General features: G+C 36.8%; 1 protein-coding gene across 1 annotated transcript in view; it reads left to right on the top strand.

Moving 5' to 3' along the window:
* Positions 1 to 22183, top strand: part of TRPM6 (transient receptor potential cation channel subfamily M member 6) — a 256602-nt gene that overhangs the window by 185284 nt on the left and 49135 nt on the right. The window contains exons 25-28 of the mRNA XM_007498544.3: positions 338 to 470; positions 12575 to 13695; positions 13891 to 14003; positions 16928 to 17054. Coding sequence (XP_007498606.2) covers positions 338 to 470; positions 12575 to 13695; positions 13891 to 14003; positions 16928 to 17054 — 1494 coding nt within the window. The remainder of the gene's footprint in view (positions 1 to 337; positions 471 to 12574; positions 13696 to 13890; positions 14004 to 16927; positions 17055 to 22183) is intronic.

Here is a 22183-nt window from a genome sequence, read left to right as displayed (position 1 = left end):
CCTTATTATATAATTTTCATTATTAAAAATATACTGACATGTGAATGTATTGAACAGAAGTGTTTGATCTCCATTATTCCATTCTAAATCACTTCACCTATTTATAGAAAAAAAGCAAAAAGCATAGATGGATGAGTTGTTTTTCTGTCCCAGGGATGGGTTCTCTTTCTATCTCAAGAAAGAGGAGTCAATTATGAAAACATTTTAGTAACATTTAACATTGGTTATTTCCTTTCCCAGAAGAAATAACTCCCTAAACATGTTTTTAGTTTCTTTTAAGGGTAGAGAGGGACTCTGTTAGATATGTTTGGTGTTACACATTATCTTTTTTCTTTAGAACTCTACCTGAGTGATGAGGAACTTAAGAAGCTCCATGGTTTTGAGGAACAGTGTGTAAAAGAATACTTCCATGAGAAGATGGAGAACCTGAATTCCAGTTGTGGGGAGAGGATACGAGTGACCTCTGAAAGGTAGGGCTTACTTTTTTGTTTTTTTGTTCTTGAAACTTAACTGCCACGAAAACATTGTGATAGGTTGTAGGGTCTTTAAGACAGGAGTGAAGACTAACTGTAAAAGATTCATCAGGCTCCTAATATTAAGCTTCCCACAAAAAGCAATCTAAATGGTGTAGTGGATAAAACACTGGGCCTGGGATTAGGAAGACAAGTTTAAATCTGGCCTCAGACAATTACTAGCTTTGTTATCCTAGGCAAGCCACTTAATCCTGTTTGCCTCAGTTTCCTGCTGCAGAAGGAAATAGCAAACCACTCTAGGATCTCTGCCAAGAAAACAAAGCCTAAATGGGGTCATGAAGTTGTATACAACTGAAAATGACTAAACAATAACAACTTTTTTTTTGAGCAGTGTGCAGATGAGAGCAAGGTCACAGTGTTTATGCCTGGTCTATCCTGATAGTTTTGTTTTAACCATTGCCACAAATCATTTCCTTCATTCCAATCGGAAAAACAAGCCTTTTTTGTATATTTCTGTGTTGATCTGATACCATGAATGGAAAAAAAGATAGCTAAAAAGCACTTCACAGAATCATGGAATTTGAGAGTTGGAAGGGATCTTTAGTAGCTGTGTATTAGTGGGGATCAGGAATCAAAGTTTGACAGGTCTCTGAGAGGGAGGGAACAGATAAAGAGAAATACTACTTCCTTTCCCACACAGAGCTGTCTTAGAGAAAGTGAATTTGGATCTCTATCCAGAGCTGAAAGGGTACGAGGAAATCTCCTTCAATCTCTGGTTTCTGTCCTCTTCTTTGGATGATTGTTATCTGTGATCCCCTTAGTACATGGAAAAAGAGATGTCCATTTCTTTGGTAGGTTATAAGATCTATTTATTAGTTGATAAGTCTGGAATGGTAGGTTAGGGAAGAGGGAAACAGGAAGTTACTATTCTATTTTCTGCCTAAAGTTTCTTCAGGGGTTGTGGCTCAGGTCTAGGGACCTAAGTCCCAGAAGATCTTCATATCTTTGTGGAATTAGTTTGGTGTAATTTCCTGAGATAGAGATACAGCCTTGAAGGAAAGTCTTCGGAGTGTATAGTTTCTTCCCAAAGGGAAAAAGTCTCTATCCACCACTTACATGGAAAGATGGTTAATCTGGGTCTCTTCAGATCAACAAAGGATTGTAACCAGATAAGATCAATGAGATTGCTCCTTTCCCTCTCAGTTCAGAAGGACAAGAAGAATATTTTCCCAAATGTCCACCTGTTTTTCTTAGCTGGAGATTCTAGTCCCATCCCCCATTGGCAGACAAAGTTCTATTCCCTTCTTGCATGAGATTTCATTGTAAAATCCAGTCTTTGCAATATATTGTATCTCTCTCTTGTCCACAGCTGTCTATCCCAAGCCAGGCATAAGAGGCTTCCCCACAAGAACAGAAATATAAAAAGTGGTCTTCTATTCTATCTGAAGACCTCTAAGGAGCAAAACCCATCACATAGCTAAGCAGCCTATTCCAATTTTGAATAGCTCCAATTGCTGAAAAATTTCTCCTGACGTCAAGCTTCTATTGCCAGTTCCCACCACTGGTCTTTGTTCTGCCTAAAGGGACCATATAGAAGTCTAAGCTTTTCCTTTTATGGCAACTCTTCAAATACTTTAAGATATCTTTCTCTCTCTGGGTCTTCTCTTTTCCAGGCTCAACATACCAAGTTCTTTTAGCAAATACTCAAATATCTTTCCTGTTGCCCTCTTCTGAACATTTTCTGGTTTAATCGATGTCCTTTTTGAAATGTGGCATACATTGTGATGAAATACTATTTTGCTAAAAGAAATGAAGAGCAGGATGATTTCAGAAAAACCTAGAAAGACCTAGCTGAACTGGTGCAGAGTTAAGTAGGCAGAACCAGGAAAACATTGTTCATAATAACAGCAATATTGTATTATGATCAGTTGAGAAAGTTTAACTATTATCAACAATATAGTGATCTAGGACTATACTGAAAGACTTATAACAAAGAATATTATTCATCTCCAGAGAACAAACCATTGGAATCTTGATCTGGAAGATCAAAGCATATAATTTTTCATTTTATTTTATCTGTGTGCATTTTTATTTGGGGGTTTTGATTTTATATGAGTATTCTCTCACAATGACCAATATGGAAATACATTTTGCATGATCATACATGTATAACCAAGATCAAATTGCTTACCATCTCAGGGAGGGGGGACAAAAGAAGATGGTTTGGTTCTTCAGAAAATTTGGATTTTTAGAAAACATGTTAAAAACATTATTACATGTAATTAGGAAAATAATATATTAAAAAAGAAAAGAAAAGGAAAAGGATAGAAAAAATGTGGCATCCAGAACTGAGCATAACACTCTAGATGAAGTTGGATAAGAAAGAGTACAGTGGGACTATCACTTTGCTCTCTGTCTTTAGAAACTGTCTTTCTCTTACCATAGCCCAACATCATTTTTGATTTTTTGGCTGCCCAACTACACTGCTGACTAATATTTTGTGAAAAATGTTTACTTATTTTTAGCATCCTTTCTTTTTTTAAAATTTGAGTTCCAGGGGGCATCTGGGTAGCTCAGTGGATTGAGAGCCAGTCCTAGAGATGGGAGGTCCTACGTTCAAATCTGGCCTCAGCCACTTCTCAGCTGTGTGACCCTGGGCAAGTCACTTGACTCCCATTGCCTAGCCCTTACCACTCTTCTGCCTTGGAACCAATACACAGTATTGACTCCAAGACAGAAGGTAAGGGTTGAAAAAAAAAATTTGAGTTCCAAATTCTCTTTCCTTCTAGCTCATTCTCGGTCCACTTAAAAGCCAAGGATTTTGATATAAATTATATATGTGAAATCATGAAAAATACATTTCCATATTAACCTTATTGCAAAAAACTCCAGGAGAAATAAAGTGAAAATTTATACTTCAATCTTGATTCAGAGTTCATCAATTCTCTTTAAAGAGGTAGATAAAATTTTCAATGATCAGTCAGTCCTTTGGAATTATTTTGGATCGTTGTTTTAGTCAGAATGGCTAAATCTTTTGTAGATGATCACTCTTATGGTATTACTGTTTTAATATACAATGATCTCCTGATTCTGTACAATTCACTTTGCATCATTTTATATAGGTTTCCCAGAAACTATACCTCTCATCATTTCTTATAAAAGCACAACAGTATTCCATCACAATAATACCACAACTTGTTTAGTCATTCCCTAATTGATGGACATCCCCTCAATTTTCATTTCTTAGCCACCTTAAATATTTTTGTACACATACACCTTGTCCCTTTTTCTTTGATCTCTTTGAGAAAAATATCTAGTAGTGGTACTTGCTATGTCATAGAGTATGCACAGTTTTACCCAAGTTATATAAGCCTTTGAACATAGTTCCAAAATGTTCTCCAGAATGGTTGGACTAGTTCATTAGTGTACTTATTTTTGCAATTCTCTTCCAGAATTTATCATTTCTAATAGGTTTAAGGTAGTATCTCAGAGTTGTTTTAATTTGCATATCTCTAATCCCTAGTGATTTAGAACATTTTTATATGACTATAGATATCTTGGATTTCTTCTCAAAAATGCCTGTTCATATTCTTTCATCGTTTATGATTTTTATATTTTTATAAATTTGACTTGGTTTCCTATGTTGTTGAGAAATAAGGTCTTTATCAGAGAAACTTGCTGTAAAATGTTTTGATTGTCTTTTGATTGGCTTCACTGTCTATGACATCTTTTAGAAAAATGTGGTTTCTCTGATTACCTCTTTTAATTAGGTTTATTTTTGCTTTTTCTTGATTGCTACTCTTTCCTTTTTTTTTAACTTCAGCTTAAGCATAATAGATTCTTCTCTAGCCTTTTATTTTATTTAAAAAATTATTTAGGATATTTTTCCATGGTTACAAGATTCACATTCTTTCACTCTCTTTTTCCCACCCCACTTCTGGAGCTGACAAGCAATTCCACTGGGTTACACATATGTCATTGTTCAAAACCTATTTCTATATTATTTGTATTTGTAATAGTGTTCTTCTAAATATATCCATTGTCATATATCCATCGAACCACAAAATATGTTTTTCTTCTGCATTTCTACTCCCACAGTTCTTTCTCTGGATGGGATATCATTCTTATACATACCTCAAGATTGTCCTGGGTCTTTGCATTGCTACTAGTAAAGAAATTCATTACATTTGATTGTGCCACAGTGTTTCAGTTTCTGTGTATAATGTTCTCTTGGTTCAGCTCCTTTTGCTCTGCATCAGTTCCTGTAGGTCTTTCCAGTTCACATAGAAATCCTCCAGTTCATCATTCTTCAAAACACAATAGTATTCCATCATCATCAGATATCACATTTTTTTTCAGCCATATCTCATTCATGGGTTACTCCCTCATTTTCCAATCTTTTGCTACTATAAAAAGCTTCAGTCTTTTATTTTAACTGTTGATGTTGTGTTGGTGGGTAAGTTCCTTGGTTATTCACATTTGTTTATTTAGACAAATCCCATTTTCTCCCTCACTGGAATTGTTTTTCTCTTTTCTCTTAAAAAAAATTCATATTTTTGAGGCTCAGGTGGATATCTCAGTGGATAGAGAGAACCAGGTCTGGAGTTGGGGGGACCTGGTTCAAATTTGGCCTCAGACACTTCCTAGCCATGTGTCCTTGGGCAAGTCACTTAATTCCATTTGCCTAGCCCTAACTGCTTTTCTGGCTTAGAACTGATTCTTAGTATCAATTCTAAGACAAAAGATAAGATTTTTTTTTAAAAGAAAAAAAAGTCATGTTTAAGCATCTCAAATCCATTTCATGCCAACTTTCCCTGAAGCATTTTAGTCCATAGGATCCAATATATCTTTCCTATGTACTTTTAAAATCTGTTTTCCCAAAGTCAGACTATGAATGTTGGTCAGATCATAAAAAGAATTCCTCTCCTTTATCACAAACTGGATTATGGAATGGTTACTCCCCCTTACCCTAAGGTTTGATTCATGTCTGCACTATTGAACACTTCCCTCAAACCTTCCTAACTTCTTTGTTCTTGTTGAGGGTATCACTATTCTCCCATTTAGCTTAGCTTGAAACTCTAAGTGTCAGGCACGATTTCTCACTTCCTCACCAATCATGTCTAATTAACTGTGAAGTCCTGCCATTTCTACTTTGCTAGCATCTTTTGTATATGTCCCCTTGTCTCCTCTGACTCTGCCACCACCCTAGAACCTGGACTATTGCAATAGTCTTCTGGTTGGATGGTCTTCTTTAAGTCTCACTCCACTCCAATCCATTCTCACTCAGTTGTCAAATTGATATTTGTAAAAGTGCAGGTTTGACCATGTCACTCCACTCCTTCTTCCCTCTCCTGCCCCATTCAATCAACTCCAGTAGTGGGAATCTCCAGGATCAAATATGAAATTCTCTCTTTGGCCTTGAAAGCTCTTTATAAATTGACTCTTTCCTACTTTTCCATTCTTCTTATTCCTTATTTCCCTCTCTATATATTCTGTGTCCTAATAACACTAGGATCTTTCTTCTCAGACAATGTTCTGTTTCCTGATTCTTAGCATTTTTACTGGTTGATGCAAATGCCTAAAATCATTTCCCTCCTTATGTCCATCTCCTGAATTTTCTGACTTCTTTTACGTTTCAGCTAAAGTCCTATCATCTCAAAGAAACTCTTTACAGTCATTCTTAATCTTAGCTTCTTCTCTCTGAGGTTATTTCCAATTTGTCCTACATATCATGTCTGTGAATATATATATATATATATATATATATATATATATATCTCATATATTGTGTATAAATCATGTCTGTATATAGCTCTTTTGCACAGCATATTCTTCAATAGATGATGACACAGGACTTTTGTCTGTCTTTTTTGGTATCTCTAGAGATTATTTATTTATGCTTTCAGGTATTTATTTTTAACATGCATTAAAAAAATGCAAGTTCCAAATTCTCTCCAGCTCTTCCCCCTTCCACTGAGAAGACAAGCAATATAATAACCATTATATATATGTATGTGTGTGTGTGTGTACACATATATATGTGTATATATATTTATATATACACAAAGTGGAAAACATTTCCACTTTAGACATGTTGCAAGAAAAAAACAGCAACAAAAAGTTAAAAATTGAAAAAATATATATGCTTCAATCTGTACCTAGAGTTCATAAATTCTTTCTCCAGATGTAGATAGCATTTTTGATCATAAGTCCTTTCAAATTGGCTTGAATTTTTGTCTTGGTCATAGTCTTTCACTAAGTTTTTCATAGTTGATCATCATCACATATTGCTGTTACTTTGTACCATATTCTCCTGGTTCTGCTTATTTCACTTTGTACAAGTTCATAAAAATCTTCCCATGTTTTTGGAAACCTTCCTTCTCATTATTTCTTATAGCACAATAGTACTCCATCACAGTCATAATTCACTATTTCTTTCGCCATTCTCTAATTGATGGGCATCTCCTTAATTTCCAATTCTTTGCCAGCATTAAAAAGGCTGCTATTCATATTTTTGTACATATATATCCTTTTTCTTTTCTTTTAATTTCTTTGTGTCACTATTGCTTATTACAGTGCCAGGCACAAAGAGGCACTTAGTAAATGATTCTTGATTGGACCCCAGAAACTTGGTCCACTTTGTTAATGGGAATCACATAGCAATAGAATTTCCCTTTGTCACCTTTTGCAGAATAAATTTTTCAATAAGGGAAATCAAGAACATACTTGGTAGTCCTCTCTCCTTTTGAGAGAGAGCCAGAGACATGATAGGGACAGAATGATTGAAGTATTTAATAAGCACTTACTACATTCAAAATACTGTGCCAAGCTTTGAAGATAAAGGAAGAAAAGTAAGAATGTCTTTACTCTCAAAGAGCTTATCTTTTAATGGGGGCAACATACTGAAAGTTTCTGGTGTAAGTCAGATGGAAAGGTTCCCATGATCCTTAGGGTATAGCAACAAAGCAGATAACAATGTGTCTTCTTTAATGTCACTTCCATTGATAAAATCATAACATTTTTTGATATTTAGACATTTGATGATGCCCAGGACTTTGGTGACAAGAAACTGATTTTCTGGATCTTTGATAAATATGGCTGTTGCACCCCATTGGAGTAGTAGTTGGGCAGAATCTCCACAGGTGTTGCTTTCTTTAATGATGACCATAGATAGGCACTGGGTTGACATAAGTATAGTTTAAGTTCTTTTAGAGTAGGCATTATTTCATTCATTATATTTTCATCCATAGCTTCTAATATTGTACAGTGTTCTACATGTAAAATAGATGCTTAATTAATTTGTATTGATTAAGTTGGACTGGTAGGCTTTTGCCATCCCTTCCAATTTTTATGAGTCCTATGAGTTTATCCAGACTCTGTATGGACAGGAGATATATTTTTTTCATCTTTGTACCCCCTTTATTAGAGATGTGAAACAAGTGCCACTGACAACAATGTAGTAGGAACAAGGTTAAAGTGTGATTGGGAAATATTTAACAAAATAAAAAAATACAATAGAACATAATGCTAATATGTGAGTTTCCAAGTCAACATGCAGCCTATAGAGATCCTTATATATGGTTTAGAGGTTACCATTTCTATTTGAGCTTGTTATCATTGCCCCATATTACCTAAGAGTTACTAACATTTACTGTAAAATATGGTCCAGAACAGCCCCTAAACAGAAGGTCCCCCTTGGGCAGCTTGTCAGAGATTTTGTTCCTAAACTGTTATGGTGCTTGACCCCTTTCTCACTACCCTTCTCCCTTTACTACAAACATCTTTGTTTCCTTCACAGTGTGAGAGACAACAAGAGACAGAGGCAGAGACAGACAGAGATAGACAGAGGGAAACAGAGAGGCAGAGACAAGTAGACAGAGAAAGTGGAAAGAGAAACAGGGACAAACCCAGAAAGATGGAGACACACACACACACATATATATTTATATGCACACACATACAGTGTGTATATTTATGTATATGGGTGTGCATGTGTGAATTTATGAGAGAGAATGAAAGAAACAGAAAAAATTGGAGCCAGAGGAACAGAGGGAGCCAGAGAGCCAGAGAAATCAAAAGAAAAACTGAGACAAACACAAAGAGAGAAAGAAAGAGTCAGATGTCTGCTTACTTATAGTGTGTATGTGTGTCTGTGAGAGATAGACAAATAGATAGACAGATGCAGACTGTAAGGGCGGTAAAGGGGTTATTTTATAAAAAAAAGGTTGGACTGGATTATTTAAGAATAGGGTCTCCAGGAATTTAATTTGTTCCAAAGATATTTATTTATAATTTATTACAAAATATAGAAAGAATGAAGTAGGAAATCAGAGAGAGGATAGGGTAAGATATCTAGATAATTTACTCCCTGTCCCTGGCTCAACCCAGGCAGGGAGAGTTAGTCCTTAGCTGGAGAGGCCTCAGCAAAGCCAAGGACCTTGGGAAGTCTCTCTCAAGAGGTGGGTCTCTCCTGAGGCTAGTTTCTTCAGAAAATCCATGAAAGGAGTCAGCTTTTTCATTCACCACATGTGTGTCCGTCCAAATGGAGAGATTCAAGGACAGCCTCACTTATGTACAGAGTCTTAGGTCCAGTCATCAGGTCTAGTCAACTCCAAAGAATGAACTTTATATATAACTTTATATATAAATGAATAATGAACTTTATATATAACTTCCTCTCATAGGAAGTTATAATTCCTTTTAAATTCTTTCTTTTGTGTCACTTCCTGTGCCTTCCTACACTTTTTACGTGGACAAATCATAGTCTAAAGCCTTGCTTAGGGCTGCCTAGGAGGCAGTCAGTCAATTCTGATTCATCACCCACTCTTTCACACGTGGGTCACAGACCTCCCACTTAATGATTAAGTGGGATGTTTGCACTTTTGGTGACAAAATCTAAAAATGGGCAGGGATTACAATTTAATCTTCACAATCAGAGGAGTGTTAAATTTAATCTTCACAAGACACAGAGTCCGAGAGAGAACTCTAGCAGATGTCTGGATAAAGAAATCTCCTTCCACTACTAGATTAACCTTTAATGACAAGTTTGTGATCTTTTCCCCAAATTCTTAATTTATTTTCTCCTCTTGTTAAGATGGCATGCAGTACTCAAGAAAGTAATAAAAGCATGAAACAATGCAAAAACTAATAATGAACACAGAGAAATATCAAAATGAAAGTTCCAGCATTTGTTTTGAGTGAGACTTATTTATAGGCAAGTGAGTAGGTAAGGGAGACTTACTGAACTACAAACAGGAACTTTTGAGGACATTTTCAAAAGTGGTAAATGTTTCTGGCCTTGATAATCTTTTATTGTGTCTAATTTCCCTTCAATGATATGACATTTCTTTTCTTTGATACTGGCATACACTAATTACTTTTATGCTAACATATATACCTACATACATATGTATATATATAGATTTTTTTTTTGTTAGAATTTTTGGTTCATTTTGGTTCACAAATGCAGTGAATTAAGTAAGACAGGAAAAGAGGAAGAAGGAATGTGTTTACAAGGTAATTTTATTAGGTTTGGAAGGGAGATAGGAGGGAAACAGAGGGTTAAAGAGGATGAGTATACACAATACACACATGTATGTAGTAAGAGACTACTATGAGTTGATCAGGACTGAGGAAAAAGGAAAACATGATGAAAATGGAAGAGGCAATGAGTTAGACAATTTCTCTTAACCTGAAAGTTTGGCTTTTGTTTGGAGTTGGTTGTTAATGTTAATTAGAAAAACATAATCTTGGGATAGCTAGGATCATAGATTAAGAGGAAGGAAGTAGTCATATGAAGCTGATAAATCATAGATTTCTATCTAAGCCATTTTGTTTATTAATTTTTTCACCCCGTCTATCATCATTTTGCCCATACTGCTTTACTTTTGACTCTGGGCATTTGACTCAGTATTTCATTTTCCTGGCTAACTTTTCCTTAGCAAATTATGCAAAATGATATTATTCTTAGATGAGCTATTTTTCACTCTTTTTTTTTTGAAGAGAGGTACAGGGAAGGGAAGTGACTTTTCTAAAGTAAATACAATGAACCGCTAGGTGAGATCCTCTTGAGACATAGCATTTCTTTGAGCAGAAGTAGAGATGAAAATAAATATAAGAGAAGGCAGCTGGGTGGCTCAGTATATTAAGAACCAAGTCTAGAGATGGGTGGTCTTGGGTTAAAATTAGACCTCAGGCACTTCTAGCTGTGTAACCCTGGGCAAGTCATATAACCCCCATTGCCTAGCCCTTACCACTTTTCTGTCTTGGAACCAATGCATGGTATTGATTTTGAGATGGAAGGTAAGAGTTTAAAAAAAAGAAAAGAAAAAGAAAAGAAATATGAGAGGGGCAGCTATGTGACTCAGTAGATAGAAAGCCAGACCTGGGTTCAAATTTGACCTTAGAAACTTCCTAGCTGTGTGACTCTGGGCAAGCCACTTAACTCATATTGCCTAGCCCTTTCCACTCCTCTGCCTTGGAACTGATATTTAGTATCAATTCTAAGACAGAATGGTAAGGTTTAAAGAAAAAAATAAATACAAGAATAGATACTTTAGAATACCAGTAAGGCTTAATATACTAGGACTTTGACTCAAATAAAAGAAGAGATGTATTTAATTAATACATCTGGGGTATGCTAGTCTAACTAAAATGTATTTCACAGGACATCAGAGCTTTTAAAAATAAATGTCTCTAAAAGCTGGAGAATACATTGAAAGGGTAACCAAGTTATCCCTCCAGCAGGTCTATATTGTACACGTTATCTGTGGCTGTGAAGAGTTGATGGTTTCAATTGTATCCATTAGGTATGTCTGCTGCTAATGGGACTTAATGAGACTCCATTAACTGGGCTTCATATTGTACTGGTTTTCAATTGCAGGAGACAGCACCCTGAATAGAGAGGCACTAATTAAGTGTATTTCTTGGAAGGGAATTTGTGTCTGTCTGTGGTGTGTATTTCTTTTTGAAAGAACCCTTTCCTCCCTTTCCTCTCCTTTACCTCTCCCAGCCCCCAACATACACATTATTATTTTTTTTTTACCAGGCCAGGGGGAATTTATTAAGCTTTTATTAAATATAGAAGTTCAGTTTTATGACAAAAGAGTTATAGGGAAGACTCAACTCATCTAGAGTACAGTAAAAATTGCAAATGTCATGTTCTTCATTCTCATTTCCCTAATGATTATGTAGCAATCTCCTAGGCATAAGAAATGGGCACATTTTTCTATTCATAAGAACTTTGGAATAATCAGGAGAAGAAAAGGCTTGGGGAAATTGATGTATAGGGCTACCACAGTGTTAAGGCTCCAGACAGAAAGTTAATTGAGATAGCAAAATAATTATTTTGACAACAAGAAGAGTACTTAGCCAAACTGAGTCTCAAAAATCCTTTCCTCTTCCATAAACTATTACTTATTTACATTTGACACTTTGGATTTTAATTATTACACTGTTCAAGAATTAATTCACTTATTTTGAATATTCTTCACTGTTTTATTTTTTATTATTATGTAGCACATCTATAGCACTTTCAGATTTGCAAAACACTTTATGTATTGTCTCATTTGATACTCACAATAACCCTCTGATAGAATGTCTGGTGGTACAGTAGATTAATTAGGAAGACCTGAGTTTATATTCTGACTTCAGATACCTTCTCGCTATCACTTAACCTTCATTTGCCTTGGTTTTCTCATCTATAAAATGGGTGGTAATTATAGCATCTACTAGGAATAAGATGAGATAATAATTGTAAAGCACAGTGTCTGGCACAAAGCAAGCACTAAATGTATATATTATAAATTATTATATCACATATAACACATTTCATATAAATTATATTTTATATACAAACTATCCAAAATATTATTATTACTTCCATTTTATAGATGAGAAAACTGAGACTGAGAGGTTAAGTGACCTGTCCAGGATCATACAGCGAGCAAATGTCTGAGGCAGAATCTCAACTCAGGGCTTGATGGTTCTAAGTCCTGCACATAGTTACTATACAAGAAGAAAGCAAAGTGGGGATAATCAATTTTTTTCAGGATTAAAAAAAATTTTTTTATTGTTGTTCTTCTCCTCTTTCTGCCTTCCAGGGTTTCAGATATGTTCTTCCAACTAAAAGAAGTGAATGAGAGAGTGTCCTACATAAAGGAGTCCTTGCTTTCTCTGGACAGCCATGTGGGACACCTGCAAGATCTCTCTGCCCTAACATTGGATACATTGAAAGTACTTTCAGCTGTTGACACCCTGCAACTAGAAGAAGCCTTTTTGGCCAGCTCAGAGCACTCTGTTGGTAGAAAACTCCCCCACAGCTGGAGCAATGTCATCTGCACAGAGATGCTGAGCAGCTTGGAAAAATCTGGGGGAGTCAAGTGCCAGTACTATAGCATGCCCCCATCCTTGCTTCAGAGCCGGGTGAGAAGCCAGAATCTTTCTGGAAGGCAGAAGAGCTCCCTTTTAGAGATTATGAACAGCCAAGAAGAGAACCAGGAAAAGAAAGGAACATCAAGTGGTCCAGTTACAGTGTTCTTTAACAGCAAATTGCCTCCAAAGCTTAGTCAGTTACTCCTTATTTCTTCTAGTCCAACAGAGATTTCTCCTTTGGCAAAAGATGACATGTCTCTATCTCCTACAAAACCTGCAGCTGGGCCCAAGTTAGGCTGGTTGGCAACAGAGCAACAACAGACCAGACAGGAAAATTGTTCTCTTTGTCTGAATTGTCAGACATCAGCTGCTGCTGACAAAGAGTCAGTTGAAGACTCTGCCTTGCCTAAACCTGCAAGAGAGAACAATGGAGATCTCCTTGTGCCCACTACCAATTCTTCCCCTTTGTCAGTAAAAATGACTTCACTTCCTTTCCACCCAGACAGTCTGAGAGCAGGAGGTGGCTATGTGAACTTGGCATTTTCAGAAGGGGATGATGAAACTGGAGTGTTCAGCTCAAAGAAAAAATGGCATTCACAGTTACCTTCCAGTTGTAACTTGGCTTGTTCAGACTCTGATCCCTGCCAAGTCCAGTTGGGGAGAAGCAAATCCTTTAATTCTAACTCAACAAGGTCACTCCAATGCAGTAACATTTCAAAGTTAGGGTCATGGCTCCAGCCAAGCACAAACATTTGGATCAATCCCCTTCGTAAAGATTGGACCTTTCTCCACAATGGCAGCTTTAGATCTTACAAGGAGGAAAGACTGATGAAGACCTGCAAAAATAAAGGCAAGAAAAGGGTATTTTTCCATCTATACTAAATCATCTGTTAAAACATGCAGATTTTCATGAGGTCTATGACCTTTGTTTTCCCCCCATCTTTTCTTTGTTCTAATTCTACTTTATAAAAACAATTTCTTTTTCCTGGATAGTGACCTCAATCTTCCATTTCCTGTTTATTGTATTCAATCATACCTTCCACAGATTGTTCAAGATCCTCAGAGAAGTGCCAGTCAGTGTGGACCAAAGCAAAATTTGGTAGTAAAGAAAGGAAATTGTTAAAAGAAAAAAAGAAACTACAACAATTTCAAGTTCCGGTATGTGTGCACTAATTTCAAATGCCAGATTTTCTTCTGGCTTCTCTTGGTTATTGTTCTGATGTAGTCAATTGCCTTAGCCATGTTATTTCTTATTTCAGAATACCACATACAGTTTTAGAAAGATGACCCACAAAAGAGATGCTGTATATAATAGTATGAAGAATTGAAAGGCATTTCTTATCTACTTTTGCAATATTATTTTATTATTACTATTTTGTAATATTATTGATTACTTTCAAGATCTTGTATCTCTGTGCTTTGAGACCTTCCATGGGCAACAATAGGGGATCTATAGCAAAGGAAGCTACTTTTAATCATGTTGTTGAGCACATTCAACTCCTGTCTTTTTATTCTCTTTCTTCTCTCTCTTTTCCCAACACTAGTCCGGTTAGAGATGCCTGCTGTCACTCGGGGACATGGCTTAAGCTGCTGAAGGCATTAGTCATTAAAAAGATTCTCAAGCCATGTTTTCAGCCTATTCAAACAGGCACCATTTTATTGTTTATGCATACAGTAGCCTCATTGCTTATCGGATATCACTAAATAAATATGAACTCAATTTCTCTGATCCACTGTTAATGCTTGCTATATAGAACAGATCAGAATTTGGAACTCTTGTTGTTCCAACTTTCAAAGTAGCTCATGAGTGGGAGGGAATGTGGGAGGAATGGGTGCTGATAATCAGTCAAGAAAGCTTTATTAAGTGTCTACTATGTGCCAGGCATTGTGTTGATGATTTTGTTGTTGTTGTTGTTCTGAAGATAATACTAAGATGGGGGAAAATAAAATTAATGACCTAAAATTCTAATGGAATTTTGGCTTTTTCAGGTTTTTACTTTCTTTCATTTTTTCTTTTCTACCCCTGGGGAAGAGAAAGAGTACTTGATCTCAGAAACTTGAACAAAGCATTTAAAAATGTAGAATATTCTTTTTAAAATGTAATTTAATTTAAACTATTGGAATATCCTTATTTTACCCCTTGAAAACAAAAATTGAGTCTTGGGTTATGGGGATGTGATTCACTTTAATTTACATTGTGAAATGTCAAGGCTTTAGAATTGATGGTTTTTTTTTCTTCTCAAGCCTAGTGACAGAGTACTAGAAGATGTTGAATACAATTTGATTGACATTTCATATTAACTCCCCCTCTTCTCATCATCCCTTACCAAGAACTACTACTTGTGTTTTTATTAATATAGCATTAATGTTGTCAAGAAAGTATAACTTCAGATTATATTTATTGACTTTAGAAAGTAACAGACTCAGCCATAAAGGATGGCCAAATATTTACCTTTATAAAGGTAATCTGTTTTGAATACCCAGGTTGATGCTTCATTTTGGTATGAATCAATCAGGGATAGCCAATAAGAATTAACTTTAAATAAGGGACTCTAAGCTTATTTTGAAGACTTGTCTACAAATGATCCAGAGGGACAATGTGCAGAACAACACCTCTCTTTCTTTGATACAGTTTTTGAAGATGGACTCTATCATACAGCCTTATAAATCTAAATTGAACCATGAAATTAAGACCACAGATTTAAACTGCATCATATTCTCATACTCCAAGATCTATACTCAAATTTTTGTTTTCAAGGGATAAAGGACTTTCAAAGCCTTTGAATCTTAGTGCCACATTTTATAGAAGAAGAAAATGAATGGGGCCCTGGTCAATCCACTTTACTCTATTTGCCTCAGTTTTCTCATCTGTAAAATAATCTGGAGAAGAAAATGGAAAACCACTCCAGGATCTTTTCCAAGAAAGCCTCCCTATAGCATCACAAAGATTTAGACATGACTGAATAACGGCAAGGGCCACATAGTTAGGAAGCAGTCATCTGAGACAAGATTTGAACCCAGGTCTTCCTAACTCCAACTCCAGTACTATCAATTACTCTACCTCAAATACATTCCCATGATAAATCCTCATTTATCAGTCCTATAATTTCCTCTCTTAATATTCCTCCTTTTCTTCCAAAAACAGATTTGTATCAAGGCAGCATGTAGGATCATAATATTATCTAATGTCTCTGCATAGGAATTTTTGAAATAAGTGAATATCTTATTTCTGTGATAGCTTTTGCTCTTTGTTATCTCTCCCTCCTTCCTTCCCCCCTCTCTTTCTTTCCCTGCCCCCCCTCTCCCTGTCCCTCTTTCTGTCTATCTCCTTGTCCTCCCTCTTTCTCATTCTATGTCTTTTTTCAGACTTCTGTACAGAAGAGACAGCATCATTTTAAAATCTCTAACCATTAAATCTCCAGTTCTGCCTGGGATGGCAATACATTCTTTTCCTGAACAGTTTTGGGAGAGTTCACAGTAAATAGGTATAGGATTGGACTGTCTTGCTTAGATATCAGTTGGTCAGTCTAGAATACAATGACAGATATAGATTGAATCCACATGGTATAGTTTTACAGAATATCAAGGAATTTTCTGCCAGTTTCTGGGTTATCTCTGTTCTCTTTTAAGGGCTTTCTTGCTTTCTGTAGTGCCATGGATTTTATGCTAGGCAAATCTGATTATCCATTTTTTTTTTCTGAGAGCTGCTTATTCATCTAGATTGTTCCTAGGGGTCATAATGACCCTTCAGAATTTGGTAGCAAACTAGCACCAATTTCTTGGCCTGGTTCTTGGATTTATTTCATCATTATGAAATAAATTTAAATTTTTAATGTTTAGAAAAAGTTCTGTTTCTTCTGGGACAACCTAGTCTATGATGAGTGTATAAAATCATTTTTTTTTTTGAGGGAACTCCAACCTGGCAATGTGGTGTGACTCTTCAGTGAAGCTGTTGTGGTTGGGGCATCCAGCCTCATGGCTAATAGATAGACTTGGGTTTGGAATAGTTCAAATGCCCCAAGTGATACACAATCATCCTTTCAGATGAACAGTTCTTTACCAACATCTGTCCTTTTCTCCAGGTGATTACAGTGAACAGCTGCTTTCCAAACACACAGATGAATTCAGAACCAGCAGAGAAAACTTTTTCTGGGGAAGAAAAGGAGGACAATAAAAACTGGCTTACCGTCTCTGAATTTAGTCAGATAAGTATGTAATGACTAGTGATGATTTCAGAAATTTAGAATATGTCTTTAGAGGTTTATTGCTATGTAAATAGGAACCCTGACTATTGAAGGTAGTGAATGTTTATTTTATCAAAAGCACTTAATAGAGCAAACTGGGCTAATCCTGGCCTATGATTCAGAAATTAATGCAGAATTGAGCGAAAAGTGACAAACTAATATTAAAAATGAATTAAATTATTTGGAGGAAAGCTAGAATAGTAATCTTAGAGCAAAATGGTGCTTCCTAGGAAATAACCTTTTCCTGATTTTTTTCTTTCCCTATTTAGTGTTATAGTGTTGTAGGGTGCAGAGGTGGACCCCCAGGTTTGGGAAGGGTACCTTTTGCATGAATGCAAGACTCTAAAACATAGCTTAAAAATAAAAAGAGAAATGTATTAATTTGGAAGGTAATGTTGAATCTGGTCAGGAGGGCAGCATAGGTGGAATCCTGCCTCCTAGATGGAATAGCATGGGTGGAAAGCTGCTCTTTGGGAGGATAGCATAGATGGAAAAGTGTAAGGGCAGGTTGCAAAAGGGGAAAAGATGGAATTTTGAAAGAAGAGTTGAGTGACAGCAAAGACTGTTGGGAGCAGAGGATGTTGGGAGAGAAGAAGGGACTTAGCAAAGCTCTGTGGAGAATTTTGGGCTTTTGAGCAGAGGCCTTGATCAGGCAGGATGCATTTCCTTGCTGGGGATCTTGCCAAGAGCCACAAAAGGATTCATCTGTGTCTTGCCCAGAAATTACTCCTACCAAGTTGTTTCATCAATTTAATACCTAAAGGATCATCTCAACTGAATGTCAGACTCTTCAGACCCTGGAGGGTCATGGACTTTCTGCCTGAGAGCCTGGCTTTCTCCTTTTGCCCCTTGCACCTGCTCTATTCCCTAGCCCTATAATATAAATAGGATAGAGAGAATTAGTGGGTACGGGAAGGAAAAACTCAAGTTGGCTTGACAGCTGCTTGAGTGATGGACCTTTTAAGGGGGACAAATCAGGGATCCCGACTCCCTCATTCCTTATAGTCATCACTCATAAATTCTTTCTATATGCAGTCATATTTTCTTGTTTCTTATTGCTAGGAACTAAAAGGAAGAGTATCTGTTGTGACTAGATCTGCCACAACAAAGTGCTAACAAAGACCCCTTCCCCACTGAGTCAAAGGCTCAGGGAGGCTTGTCTCTGTAACATCCTCATGCCAGGGAAATCTGGGGTACCTCTTATATCACCTGAGAGGGGACACCTTTCATCATCCCATCACCCTCACACAACAGGAGATCCCCAATATCCTGAGTAGCACCCCTTTGACAGCATTACCCAGGAGTAGTGAGTGAGAGAAAGTTGGGGCCAGTCCATCAAGGTTCCTATCACTCAATACTGTTTCCTTCCCAACAAGCTCCCTATAGATCAACATTAACTATCATTAATATAACACCAAAGTCCAGTTCATTAATAATCCTTACAAAAGCTGTCCCCCAGATGCCATCAATTCTGGGGATTTTATACTCTTTACAACAGTGGAGACGTGACTCTGTGCCATGATGAAAACATGACTCTAGTGTGGTAAACACTCAGGCATTTGGTGAGTTTTGGTCATCTGACCAGGTCTGCTGAGAGACATAGGGAGTGAGCCTCATAGTTTAGGGGACAGATGGATGTCTGAGATACAGCTTGATGATATCAAGGAGGTGTGTCTCTTTGTCCATCTCAAATCTAAAGGAAGATCCAAGGAGGATAAACCTCTCAGGGTCTTATAGGAGTTGGGTTAGGAGTCACAAGGATAGAAGGGTACAAAGGAATTTCCCCGCTTACAGTTTGCCTAAAACACTTCTATAGTTTTAGGGGTACAATGCCCATGCCATCTCCCCCCAAATATCTAAGGGAATAGGGGAAATGGTCTCAGTCTTCTAAAGCTTCTTTATAGCTGGGAATAGTTGTAGAAGAGTGAGAGAAGTATTGGCTATAAGTATCGTTGAGGTTTTCAGGCTGGAAAGGTTAAAGAAGTTGCAGTGGCATCTCCGTGACTTCTATGAGTGCATTTACCCTAGAAGCAACTTGAGAAGTGACAAGGTTACAAATGCAAGGTCCACATATCATCTCACAGGGGACCAGCCAAAACTGGGGTGGATATGAATCTCCCTGAAGCCTCAGGTTTTGGGTAAGCCTCTGAGGCACTGAGACCTCAGGCTAGAGGCCTGGGATTCTCTCTGCTTTGGGGGTGTTTCATACACAGTCATGGGGACCTGCCTTAGCTACTGCTTCCCCAAGATGAATCAGAGAATTATCTGTCCAGCTGGCTGAGCATGCATGATTTAAAACTGAGGAGAAGACCCAGAATGTAAGGAAAGGAATAGTCATGGGTTAAGTTAAGAGCTAAAGTAAGAGGGGTTAAGATAACAGGGAGGGAGGGGCTGTGGGTACAGGGTCTTTAGGGATGTGTCCCCAGTGAATGCCTGGGTCCCAGGAGCTGGGGACCTGAAGGTTTGGAGATCCAAAGGATGTGTCCAGTGACTGCTTCCCCTGATTGGCAGACAGGTCACAAAGGGGAGAGTCAGTCTCTAAGGATGAAGTGAAGAAACCAGGACTGGGGCAAAAACTAGAGCAACAGATCTGAACAGAGAAAATTAGAACAATAGAAATTGATATTAAACATTAGCATTTGGATATCTTTAGACAACAGACTCCATCATCAGAAATCATTCTCATGAAAGGTACCCCTCCCAAACCTCAGGGGTTCAACTCTGTACCCCACAACAATAGGAGTAATTTTTTGTAGTTTTTTTGCAGCCAATTGTTCATCAGACATCTCCCCTTGTGTCCTACTCTCTCCTCCTTGGGTTTATGAAATATAACATACAATAAAAGGATAAAGAAATAAAATGAATATTGGAGACAGAGCTCCTATATAGATGAAAAAATTGAGAATTTTTTATGTTTAAGTATAATAAATATTTTTAATCTCGATTTATCCTACCTTTCCCTCAAATTTATTAAATAGATAATTCATATAGAGCATATTACAAATGAGAAAGAAAAACAAAGGAATGGTCTGCTATTGTCTTGGGCAAGATTGGCTCTATTGTTAAATTAAGTTGAAGGATAAAAAGCATTGTTGGTAAAACACAAAAACAACAGCAATAATGCTTCAGTTCTATAAAGTGTGGGCAGTTTCTCTACATCACCCTTGTTCAAACAGTCAATGATCATTTTTGTTACACACACACACACACACACACACACACACACACACACACCTACCTCTTTTCATTTCATCTATAGTTGTCTGAGAGCTGTGCTTGAAAGTAAGAGCAGTGGATAATTGGCTTTCTCTTTTCTTTCTCCCCTTTGCTTTCTTTTTCTTTCTCATGTTTTGTCTCTCTTCCTTCCTTTAACAGTTTCCTTCCTTTCTCCCTTCCTCTCTTTTTTCTTTCTTCTTTCAGTGAGAGGAATATACAATTTCTGAAGAGTATTAATAGTAATAAGTGACTGGAAAATCAATACATCAGGCTACTAAGTGCTATTTATGGTTTTCTTGGGAAACTACTAACAAGAAAGACAAAGGAAAGGAGAACTCACATTTAGAAATTATAGAGGAAAGGATAAAATTTGTAATGATCTGTGTTGAGTATGTGATTGTTTTTCTTGCATGACCAAATGCTTGTTATCTATGCTCAAAGTGAAGACCAGTTTAACCTTTGGAAGGGAATTTAAAGGTTCAAATAATGACATCTATTCTAAGAATTTTCAAGAAAAATGAAGTATATCCATAATAATGAAAGAATGGTTAGGACAAAAAGAATCTGAAGAGGCAATGAGGAATTCTGATTCATATCAGGAGGTTTGAAAATGAAAGAACATGATACAGAAAAGAAAGGGGAAAAAGAAAAGTCACTGACCATTTGGAGCTAAGAAACATGCTATTTCCCTAAGAAAAGAAACCTGGACACTCTGAGCCTGAAATGGTTGCTTGACCTCCAATATATTCATAGTGGCCTTTAGGGGAGAACATCTGGTGAAAGACAAGTCTAATAGTGGGAGCTGGTGATTTCCTGAGGGATACTGGAGGATACTGAGGCAGCTCTCTATAAATCCAATAATAATTATTACAGGGGCTTTTGGCTTCCCCAGAACATATCTCTGGGTAGTATCTGGACAGATACAGAGAATTTCTGAAGATTAACCTGGTGAATGACAACTACCTGCTTCTGGTAAAGATACAAATGATGTAACCAGATGCAATCTATCTAGAAAATATTGCCAAAAATTAAGAAGGCTTGAATAAGAAGCTGAAACATTTTAGTTATAAAACATCTTCAGAAAAGGAAAGCACATTTCAGAAGTAAACTGATAGTTAAGAAGATGGTGTCCGTTGTAGGTTTGGGGTGTATTAACCACAACTTAATATAATTGTAGAACAGGTATTTGAGGGTTTCAAGAAAGATAATTCTCAGAGTTGCATAAAAAGGAAAGAAAATGGGGCCTGGAGACTGTGGGCCAGGGAACAATGAACATTCTGAGACAATTAGACCTGTCAAAGCAAAGGTTGTGTATTGCTGAGTAGTGGGAAATTAGATTAGATCGATGGGGATGGGGTCAGATGAAGAGGATTGAAAGTCTGGCTGTGGACATTGTAAGACTTGCTTTACTTAACTCACAGAGTAGATGAAAAGATCAAATGAAATAATGTGTGTGTAGGGCTTTGTAAACCTTCCAGGATAATAGTTGTCATTGCTGTTACTCCAGATGCACTAGGCAGTGGCAAGCCATGTTTTGGAGCAGAGAATCACAAATATAAAATAATCATAAGCAAAGTATTTAAGGCATGCTTCCTTCCCAAAGAGGATCTGAACCCAGGTCTTGAATTAGTTGTGCAATTTCTACATAGCTTTATTAGAACAGATCATGACTAACTTAATGCCTTTGTTATTTTAACACAGTTACTAAACTGGTAATAATAACAATAGCTAACATTTAGATAGCATTTTAAGCTTCATAAAACACTTTGCATATATATTTTCTTTTTTGAACCTCACAATGACTCTGTGAGATAGGCGCTTTTGATATTTTACAGATTGAGAAAACTAAGGCTAAGAGATTAAGAGACTTGTTCAAGG

The sequence above is a fragment of the Monodelphis domestica genome, chromosome 7 (assembly GCF_027887165.1).
Source record: "Monodelphis domestica isolate mMonDom1 chromosome 7, mMonDom1.pri, whole genome shotgun sequence".
NCBI classification, from domain to species: Eukaryota; Metazoa; Chordata; class Mammalia; order Didelphimorphia; family Didelphidae; genus Monodelphis; species Monodelphis domestica.
Note: the sequence above shows the minus strand (reverse complement) of the source record. Positions and strands in the feature narration are given on the sequence as shown.